The sequence below is a fragment of the Notothenia coriiceps genome, unplaced genomic scaffold, assembly GCF_000735185.1.
Source record: "Notothenia coriiceps isolate Sejong01 unplaced genomic scaffold, NC01 NC01_scaffold00010812, whole genome shotgun sequence".
Lineage (NCBI taxonomy): Eukaryota > Metazoa > Chordata > Actinopteri > Perciformes > Nototheniidae > Notothenia > Notothenia coriiceps.
The window spans coordinates 1-10,239 of NW_011343513.1; the positions used below are offsets into that span (position 1 = coordinate 1).

The 10,239-nt window shown below is 41.9% G+C and overlaps 1 protein-coding gene across 2 annotated transcripts; it reads left to right on the forward strand.

The window, feature by feature from the left end:
• The first annotated feature begins 6 nt into the window (after nt 1–6).
• hcfc2 (host cell factor C2) lies at nt 7–8,288 on the forward strand. Of its 2 annotated transcripts, none has more exons than XM_010772015.1 (16): nt 7–370; nt 464–624; nt 3,000–3,202; nt 3,401–3,485; nt 3,594–3,697; nt 3,902–4,132; nt 4,298–4,495; nt 4,587–4,651; nt 5,054–5,162; nt 5,717–5,761; nt 5,850–5,896; nt 5,976–6,116; nt 6,712–6,909; nt 6,988–7,285; nt 7,376–7,448; nt 7,540–8,288. In XM_010772015.1, the coding sequence occupies exons 1-16, from the start codon at nt 206–208 to the stop codon at nt 7,547–7,549; spliced, it is 2,133 nt and encodes a 710-aa protein (XP_010770317.1). In that variant the 5' UTR covers nt 7–205; the 3' UTR covers nt 7,550–8,288. The 2 variants fall into 2 exon arrangements, with proteins under 2 accessions (XP_010770317.1, XP_010770316.1); XM_010772014.1 differs by having other exon boundaries at nt 5,708–5,761; nt 7,540–8,287.
• The last annotated feature ends 1,951 nt before the right edge of the window (nt 8,289–10,239 follow it).

The following is a 10,239-nucleotide window of genomic DNA, read 5'->3' on the forward strand; positions in this document are numbered from 1 at the left end:
TCAAGTAAAGTACAAATACTTTTTTTAAAAAGTACTTGAGTACAATACTTGATTAAATGTAGTTAGTTACTAAAGTTTCACCACTGGTTAAATCCATCTTAAACACACTGACTGTTATAACTCTTAAAATAGGATTTATGCTATCAAATGTGTAAAATGCAGCACTCCCCAGGATGTTCTGTCTAATACAGTGTCTGACTTCTTGATGCGCTTTCGTCCAGTCTCAAAGCAGTGGTTCCTGCCTGCGGTGAGGGGGGACATCCCCCCCGGATGTGCTGCCCATGGCTTCGTCTGTGATGGGACCCGGATTCTGGTCTTTGGCGGCATGATGGAGTTTGGGAAATACACCAACAGCCTTTATGAACTCCAGGTAATGACACCACAAATATTCAGTCCGGATTCTAATCAACTTGCTTCAGTGAAGAAACTTTTCAAATGTTGACTTTGATCCCGTGTGGCGCAGGCTAGTCGCTGGCTGTGGAAGAAGCTGAAGCCCAGGGCCCCAAGGAACGGCCTGCCCCCCTGTCCCCGGATCGGACACAGCCTCACTGTTGTGGGGAACAAGTGTTACCTGTTCGGAGGGCTGGCCAATGATAGTGAAGACGCCAATGGCAATGTACCAAGGTACAGTCAAAAGAATAAACACAACAACGAAAACATAGGCTTTGTTTTTGAGACATGAATACAAACCTGGATATCGAGTTGGGGTAGTTGTGAGGACTTCTTACTGGCATTTTATTTGGCAAGAGCTTTACCTCTCAAGTATTTAAATTAGGGCAGCAACTAATTATGCATATTATGTTACTGTTTATATTAAATTACAATGTTTAAATGTAACTAGAGAATGCAATTCCTGAAGAAATTGCTAGTGGGAATGCTTTATGCTGAAAAGCTGACCCTAAACTGCTATGCTGAAATGTAATGTGTAAGAAGAAAGTGAAGAATTTAGATTAAAATGATACATGAACAGTGGGGGCTTGAATGTGTGATGAGGGAAGAAAAGAAAGTAAAAAGGCTTGGAAAAGTAACAGAATATTTGAACTGCAAACTTCTGAACTAACTTGATGGCAAATGATCTGTCGCCATGGCAACGGCATTTGATGACACCCCATAATACGCTTAGATGCGTTGATGGCTGCATCGTTACCAAACCTGGGAAGTTTTGGGGCGTTTGGAGCAGTTTCACTGAAGTTATGAGAAAGCCGTGTTTCATGGTGAGCATTGTGTTGCCATGGCAACGGCATTTGAAGAAATCTCAATACTGTCCCGTAGATGTCTTCACGGCTGGATTGTTGGTACACGTGAAGTTTGAGCACTTTTTGAACATTTTCATAGGAGTTATAGCGACATCATGTTTTATGGCGAGGAATGCGTTTCCATGGAAACGGTATATGGTGAGATCTCAGATTTGGCGTAGAGCTGTTGAGGCTTGGACCGTGTTGATGGGACTTAAAGCGACATCATGTTTCATGGCGAATGATCCGTCACCATGGCAACGGCATTTGATGACACCCCATAATACGCTTAGATGAGTTGATGGCTGCATCGTTAACAAACCGGCGAAGTTTTGGGCTGTTTGGAGTATTTTCACTGAAGTTATGAGAAAACCGTGTTACATTACATTACTCAATTCAATTTCAATTCAATTCAATTCAATTCAAAGGGGCTTTATTGGCATGAAAGTTAAATTAAACAATGTTGCCAAAGCATCACAATACAAAATAATTAACAACATTAACATACATTTCAAATGTTTACATATTATTGATGATACTCTCTCTCTTCTCTTGATCGCCCTCTCTCTCTTCTCTCTCTCTTCTCTTGATCTTCGGCATATGATGATGACACCCCATAATTGCCGTAGAGCTGTTGAGGGCAGGACCATTAACCTTTATCTGAAGTCTGCTGCTCTGAGCATGTCAGTTGGAGTGATGATATCATCGTGTTCCATGACACAGGTGTTTATATTTGAGCTAACGAGGCGTCCAGAGATAAAAGGTTTCCATTGTTCTGAATGAGAGATAAACCTCTTACATGTGAACGTTTTGTGGAAGAACCGTAACAGATATCTGTGAAATTTCAAAACGTGAAGCATCTCAAGGACCTTGAGTATCTGAAGTGTAATTTTTGTGTACTTTCGGGTTAATGATGTGGCCTTTTTGGCAGTTTAACTAAGGGTGTGCGGCTGCTGCCGTGAGGAAATGTCTGCCTGAAATTACAATGGACTTTAATGGAGGAATGTTGAATGTTTTTGTCACTTCATGCCCTCAAGAGGCCTTTTGTTTAATTATTTTTTGCTTAATTATTTTTCATTTTTCAAGCTACGAGATGTTTTCCTACGTTTGTCATGAAAAATTATGTCTCAGGAATGTACAGTAGGGTTTGGGAATTATGGCAGTTTTAAAAAAATAAATGAAGGCAAATTTCAAGATGTTCTACCCTCTAGCTGTGACATCACGCACTCTAGTTAATGTTAAAATTTGAAGAAAACCTCTTTAACAAGGTCTGAACAATGTTTAATATCTCTAAAAGTAAGAATCAGATTTAAAAGTTGTTTTACACGAATAATGTCAGATGTGTAACATTTTAAAGTTAGAATGAAGTTTCTGAGTGAAAGTATGAATGAACAGTTAGCAGTTGAAGTCGCATGAAGATTTGTTGAAGTTGAAGAATTTCTCCATTGACTTCAATGGTTAAAAATGTGATGTATTATGGGATGTATCTCTGGAATTATGAAAGTTATGAATGAGAAAAGTAATAGCAATCGATTCCCGACCGAGCTGAATGTTTTGATGTTTGAACGGAGTTTCTGCGATGTTCAATGCGGGAGAAGAAGAGGGCCAAAATAAGTCGGCGGAATAATAATAATAAACTTTTCGTGCGTAGAATAACAGTTAGTGATAAATAATGAATTTAATGAACATAACATAGTGAAACCCAAAGTGAATCTATTCACAATGATGCAGTTCAATACAGCCTCTGACTTTTTACCATCTTAGATACATGGGTGACTTCTATGAGCTGGAGCTGCAGTCTTTAACAGGAGTAAGAGGTTGGAGCATTCCTGAGACAAAGGGGGGGGGTCCCTCAGCACGGGAGTCCCACACGGCGGTCTCCTACACTGGGCTCGGCTCCCCGAAGATCTACATCTTTGGTGGGATGCAAGGATCCCGGTTAGACGACCTCTGGCAGCTTGACCTTGGTAGGATTTTTTTTGACAGATAATATTGACTAGCTGCAAGTTTGAGAAATGAACTTTTGAAATATTTCGCATCATTAAGTTGCCACTAAACCTTAAATGTAAAAACTGTTGTCGGCTTATTTTCAAATGTGCATGTACTGAGAAATATCTCTTTTTTATATTTTTAGTTCCTTAATATTATCATCCTTTTTTCTTCAGACACAATGGTTTGGTCGACAACTGAAACCAGAGGTTCCACACCACTTCCCAGAAGCCTTCACTCTGCCAGTGTTATTGGAAACAAGTATGGGATTTGCCATTATTGGTGTCATGTCTATGTTCAAGCAGAGGTCTAGTTTGTATATAACAGCTGACCCAAAGAGCCTTTGACGAACTGTCCCTCTGTCTGCAGGATGTTTGTTTTTGGTGGCTGGATTCCTGCCCCAGAGTCAGACCTGCACACTGCTGTAGAACCTGAATGGATCTGCAGTGACTCCTTAACTGTACTCAATTTAGGTGAGTACATTACTCTGATTTCCACACAGGGTAAAACCCTAGAGAGAGCATCTTCATTTGGTGATTCTTGTCAACATTTGGTGTTAAATCATTTTTTAACATGAGGTTTTGTCAGCAGCATGTTCAGCCTTACTGTTTTAGGGAACTTCAAGCTATGCGCTATGTGTTTTATTCACTCACTGATGCCTGCTTTTCCTATCTCAGACACTATGAGCTGGCAGGATCTTGGCTCACAGCAACAAGACAATGTTGAGTACCAGCTGCACAGTCAGGGACCCCAGAGTGACGATCCGTACGCCTTCCTACCCAGAGCCAGGGCCGGACACTGTGCTGCCAGCGTGGGGTCAAGGCTCTACATCTGGAGCGGCCGGGACGGGTACTGCAAGAGCTGGAACTACCAGGTCTGCTGTAAGGACCTGTGGTACCTGGAGACAGGTGAGAACTGACACCCAGCTGGGAAGAAAGTCATCTAAAGGCGTATTCATACTTTCCATATCCACGGGTGTCCACCATGGTCCTTGTGATGCAAACTTTAGTGCTGCGAAAACATCAGAAAGCAGATGCACTTCCTCAATCTCATATTCTGTGTTCGGTCCGCAGAGCGACCAGCCGCCCCAGAGGCCCCCTTACTCATCAAGTCTACCGTCAGCATGCTTCATGTGGCGTGGCGCCCCCTGGCGGCAGCAGACTTCTACATCCTTCAGATCCAGCCTACACCCCCACCTGCCAAAGCCGTCCATCTCACTGGAGCAGAGGCACTGGGCAGGAAGGCTGAGGTACTCTCAACAGGAACAGAGGGTACAGAGCAGTTTCACCACCTGAAAACAAATCTGCAGCATGTTTATCAGGATGCACACCTTTCTAAGAACCTTTTTGAATCACCTTTCAGATTTACAGTCTGTTCAACCTCCAACTGGAGGAACCGCTAATAAAGAAGATGAAACATCACCACAGGTAGACACTTTTAAATCCACCTTTTAGTATTGCCTTGGCTTGCTTGAAACCTCAACTGAGGTGAAACCCAAAAAGTTAATATCCAAAACTAAAAACTTTTAAAAAACTAGACCAACTACAGACATGTCGGTACTGTTCTCTTAGATTTCTTTACATTTAGAGTCTTTATTCTGAGAGATGCTAGCTTGTGTTGTAAAGCTCTTTGAGTAGCCACTAAGATTAAAAGCGCTTTATGAGTGCAGTCCAGTTCCTGACTTGTGAATGAACCCAGCTGCAGATCATCAAGTAAACAACACCCTGACTTCTGCATTAAACTGGGCACTGTTACTCAGGTATTTTAATGCAGCTCTTCCTATTTTGAAAGAAAATATGTTCTGCTTTACTTTTCTCTCTGAATTACAGCTTGGTTCAGCACAAAAGAACACTAGGGCAGAATCCTCGGAAAGCAAAGCAGAAGCAGAGAGCCGTGCTAGCAGGGACACGGAGAAGGACTGTGACACAAAGCGCTGCAGTAAGTTCTGTTCTCCAGTGATGCGAGGCATTTCTGTACTTCCACTCATTATTTTCCTTTTCGGAATAATTAAATAGGCAATAGGTATGCCTAAAGTAATAAAGCTGCATCCAAATGGGTCATGATGGTATGATTCAATCTGCTGTGATATTTTGCAATGCTGCAAGCAAGGAGATATATTGTGATTTCTTGTACCTAATTTTAGGAACCTGTCACATATTATGGCCTCAGTAGAAAGGGTTTTGAAGTTGTGACGTCAGTTAGGGACGAGTATGCAGCAGACAAACACACTTTGATAACTTTTTCTGGTGTGACCGGGGAAACAAATGAAATGCTACACACAGCGAGAAAAACCTGGTAGATGTCAGGGGCCCTGCTGCAACACACGACATGTAAAAAGTAATGCTCTCCTTCCCACACAGCGTTAGGGAAAGGACAAACAACAGGTCTGTTCTGCTGTCTCACTCCAGCATTAGTGAAGCTGCCGTTGTTTGGCTTTGATCCGCTGACCTGTTGTGCTCTCTCTCTCTGTGTGCGAGCTGTAGGTGGTGCAGCGGACATATCAGCAGAGGTCAGCAGCTCAGCTCAGCAGCAGCCAGGTACTGATGCTGCTCAAGCTCAGGAGTCAAATCACACTGCAGCATGTCGTGAAGTAAAACTCACTGAGGGCGTCCTTTTCTTTCACAGAGAAACAGCCAGTGGACAATACATCAGATCTCTCCCATACACATCAGGTCAGACGCACCTGTGTACAGTAATCATTAGCTCTTACTGGGCTCAGTGTAAACTCAGACTGAAACCTCTCTCCTCCAGATCCATCAGACCCCAGAGGAGGTGTGGTTTGATGTTGGTGTGTTCAAAACACTGTTCTGTGAGGCCAGCCATTACTATTTACCTGCAGACATTGACCAGACGACTGCAGCCAGCAGCAGCCGGCCACCAAACACTAATGAGGTAAATACAATAATAAAAACTGACTGAAAAACAGTTTTTACTGTTATTTAATATATATGTTAGACAGGGCTATCCAGTCAATATTTATTTCCTTCTTTTTTTTTATGTGAAAATCTGTTGAAATTTCAATATAAACCAGGCGATTTATTTAGGGCTGCAACATTTTCGCCAAAATGGTTATCACAATGATTAACATTGAAGTCACAATTATTTATCACAATAATTTATAGACTTTTCTTTGGACATGTTTTATTGCAAATTAAATAAAGAAATGTTAATAGCCCTTGCACGGCTTTCACTTCCATGTTGTGCCACATTCCTTCTAGTGGACAGACCGTAGCACATTTTAGTTTACCAGTCTGCCTTGTTTCCTAAATTATTACATATTGTATAATATTCTCCTACTCAGATTGCAGCTGCAACATTCAGGAAAGTTTTTCAATTCTCTTTTAGCTCAATAAACACAGATACTATTTGACAGGATTTGTTTCCACAACATCAACATCTTCTAGGGCACGTGGACCACTTTTAGTTTCTCAGGGACACCCCAGGGTCTCACCACACAGCTTCTGTATATCCTCTGCTTTCCCATCAGCCCTCCCTCCAGAGGAAGTGTCCCGGGCCTCAGGACTACCAGAGCAGAGAGAAGCAGGAGCTGGCTCCAGGGCAGACCTACAGGTTCAGAGTTTCAGGCATCAACTGCTTCGGCCAGGGAGACCTCAGCCCGGTCAGTGAGTTCAAGACCTGCCTGCCAGGTTTCCCCGGAGCGCCTTCTGCTGTCAGGATCACTAAGGTGACACATATGGGACTCACACTGACAACCTGCATAAACTACGAAAGAGCTGCCCCTTAAAACACTTTCTTTGCACAGGCCAACGATTCGGTCCACATCACGTGGGACGCCCCCCCCTCCCCATCAGGCCGGATCCTGGAGTACTCAATGTACATGGCGGTGAGGAAGAGCCGCTCCACCAGCTCGGAGCGTCCGGGTCAGATGGCCTTCATCAGGATATACCGCGGCACCAAGACATCCTGCTCGGTCAGCTCCACCCAACTGGAGAACGCCCAGATCGACTGCTCCTCCTCCAACCGGCCGGCAGTGGTCTTCCGCATAGCTGCTAAGAACGAGCAGGGCTACGGCCCCGCCACGCAGATCCGCTGGATCCAAGGTGCAGGAGCTGGACTTTATTTTCTGCTCATTTTTTTTACCAGAATGATATGTTTTTCCAATTGTATTCAACCTGTCTCTGTGTTTTTAGATCCTATTAAATTGCGAGGGTCTGCTTCCAAAGCTGACAGCAATGCTGAGGCTGACCTAGATGCTGCTGACAGGTAACCAGTCAGCTCAAGATTCTTCATTTTCTCTTTCTACATTTTTTATTTTGAATAATTTATCTCTTGCATTTTCAATTTTGTCTTGCAGCTCCAGCTGAGTGTGTGGACCAATGACACCCGTTTTTGGAAAGACAATATGTGCACTCAGGAAAATGGCGATTGTACGTCGCTGCGTTACCTACAGTTTTGTTAATTTATTTTCTTACGTATTTAATTATTCCCCTGTAAATATATTTTCATAGGAAGTTTGACCACTTGGGTATTTTTGTTAGTTAATTATTTTGATAAGTAATAAGAAATATGATGTTGACCCAAACAAGAAAAATATGTAAAACTCTGAAAGCAACAGCCAGTGTATATCGGAAAGAAAATGTTGTTGTGATATTGCTGTTGTTTCTTAATCAGATACTTTTCTATGATTCAGGTTGGGTTTTAGATCTTCTAAGATCTTTTAATGTGTTATCATTACCCCAGATTGTTAACAAATATATTTTGCAAGTCTGTCGTGAATAAAACATTTTTATGTTGACTTCAACTAAATAGCAGAGCACAACTTATGGTTAACTTATAGCTGGTTTGAATTAAAGGTATAGAAAATGTCCCATATTTCACGAAAGAGCGTTGTATGTTAACTTTTGTTGTCCTTGGCTTGACCAACTCATTGTTGAGCGGGCACAAAGTATTATTGTTGTCCTCCCTGTGCTCCTCCATCATGTCTGCACTCCAGATTATTACGGGCCTCTCTAACAGAGAAACTGTTATCCGGACCTCAAATTATTGAGAGCAGTGCTTTATCTCTTCATGTGGTTGCTAAAAAAGGATTTATTTATTGTACTTCATTTCATAAAGGAGCATTTATCTTATTTGTTTTATTTACACAAACATTTTCTGATGAAAATAACTACATTTAAAGTTGAGACAAATGGAAATTTGATCAGAACATGCACATAAATCATTTTCACCCGTTAACATTCATCGGTTAGGCTGCAGACTTATTACCGATCTTGAAGATGAATTGTGTTGAAGGTAAACTTGCATTAATCTTGTCCCTAAAATGAAATTCACTTGTGTTGTAGCCACAGAAAATCCTTTTAAAAGTAGTTTCTTTAATGCAGCCGATTGTGTTTTAAGCTTTTTTAAGTAGTGACCAAAAGGTTTACATGCTGTTTTAAGTAGTATTATCGTTCAACAGCTGCTTCTTACTGAGGGGGGTGCAGGATGGTCAGTACCATTTTTGTACAATAAATACAAGTTAAGATTACCAGGATTAAAACTTTGCAATTTAATATTAGAAACGATGCTTACTGAAACATAGTTCAAATGTATGAATCATTTGAATGCTGAATACAATATGTAGAGACTTGGAGGTTAAGCAATTTATCAGTTACGTTATAATTATAATAGGTAACATTACTCACAAACTTGTTATAGCAAAGTACATATTGCCAGTACGAAAGTATTAATTGTAAAAAGTCCTTCCATAGGGTTTCGTAAAAGATGTTTTCAACAACAGAAATGCACCTCGGGAAAAATGTCCCATGATCCCACAGTTTGTAGTTTTCAGATTAGCTAGCTATCACCATGGATGTATAACAATTGCTAGGGTAAAAATAGTAAAGTAAGTTCCAAGTTCTAACAGAGGTAAGGGGCTTTCAGCTGCTGGAGTCTGTAACACGGTATGAGCTGCACACGGCGTTAGCCATGGCAGGCTAATGTTACTAGCTCCAGCCTACAGTCTGCTTACAGGTAGCCAGGCTGTGTGAATAGATTTCACGAGTCTTTGCGCTTTTAATTAGACTTGGTGTCTGAATTTTGTTTATAGCTGATCGTCAAAAGTACACTGCTCTGACTTTGCATGACAAACGCCAGGAGGAAGGAGTGTCCGATAACGAACACACGTAAGTAGCCAATGTTAGCTGCCTAGTTAGCATAAAGTCGCGGGACATTTAAAAACAACTCAATGTAGTGTAGACGGATTTGGGACGCCAGTTATAACTGGAATAAGATAAACGCGTAATCTAAATAAGCACATCACAACTGATGATCCACTGGCTGTTGTGAGTGTCTCTGTTGAGCTCAGGCTAACGGTAGCTTGGTTGTAACTATTTTAAGGGAGCCAGATAACAAAAAACAGTCAATGCACATTAAGTTAAATACCATATCTCTGGTTTCTGACAGTAAGGTTACCTAGCTTTATTTGTTTATGGTTTTAAAGACTATATATGAAACTGCAGTGTATGCTATGATAATAGCATTCTGAAGGTAGCTTCGTTGTGCTCAGAGACAGAGCTTTATGAGTCAATGAGACTGACAGGGTGCTTGATGTTAAGAGGTTCAATAGTCAATCACTGACTGCTCATCCACAGCAGCAGGGAGCCGACTAATCACTGGAGAAGACTCAGAGCGCCACTGCTGAGAGGTTGTGATTTGAACAAGTAGCCATGGGACTCTTCTTAATGCCACCATGGAAACTAACTGACAACAAAGCCAGCCCAATTCTGCCCTCTCTAAGCACTTCACCACACTAGCAGGGAGTGTTTGTGACTGAAAAGAACAAAGCTTGCTGACAACGCTATTTCATTTGTAAATAAAGACACAGCAGTTATATTGCTTGGTTCAGAAAGCCTTCTATATCTCCTCCTGTCTCTGGCTCTTTGCTGCAGAGGCGAGATGACCTCCTCCGCCCTCGGCCAGTCGCCACCCTTCATTCCGAACCTGGAGCCTGGGATGGGGAAGTCTGCAGCCATGCTGGGCTTGTCTGCTGGGCTGGGGGATGCAGAGATGGAAT

What these genes read in the sequence shown, in the direction of transcription:
- hcfc2 (XM_010772014.1), top strand. Translation starts at nt 206, where the DNA reads ATGCGCTTTCGTCCAGTCTCAAAGCAGTGGTTCCTGCCTGCGGTGAGG. An exon ending in GCCAGTGTTATTGGAAACAA is followed by an intron (nt 3,486 to 3,593) that starts GTATGGGATTTG and finishes CTCTGTCTGCAG; the next exon opens with GATGTTTGTTTTTGGTGGCT. An exon ending in CTTAACTGTACTCAATTTAG is followed by an intron (nt 3,698 to 3,901) that starts GTGAGTACATTA and finishes TTCCTATCTCAG; the next exon opens with ACACTATGAGCTGGCAGGAT.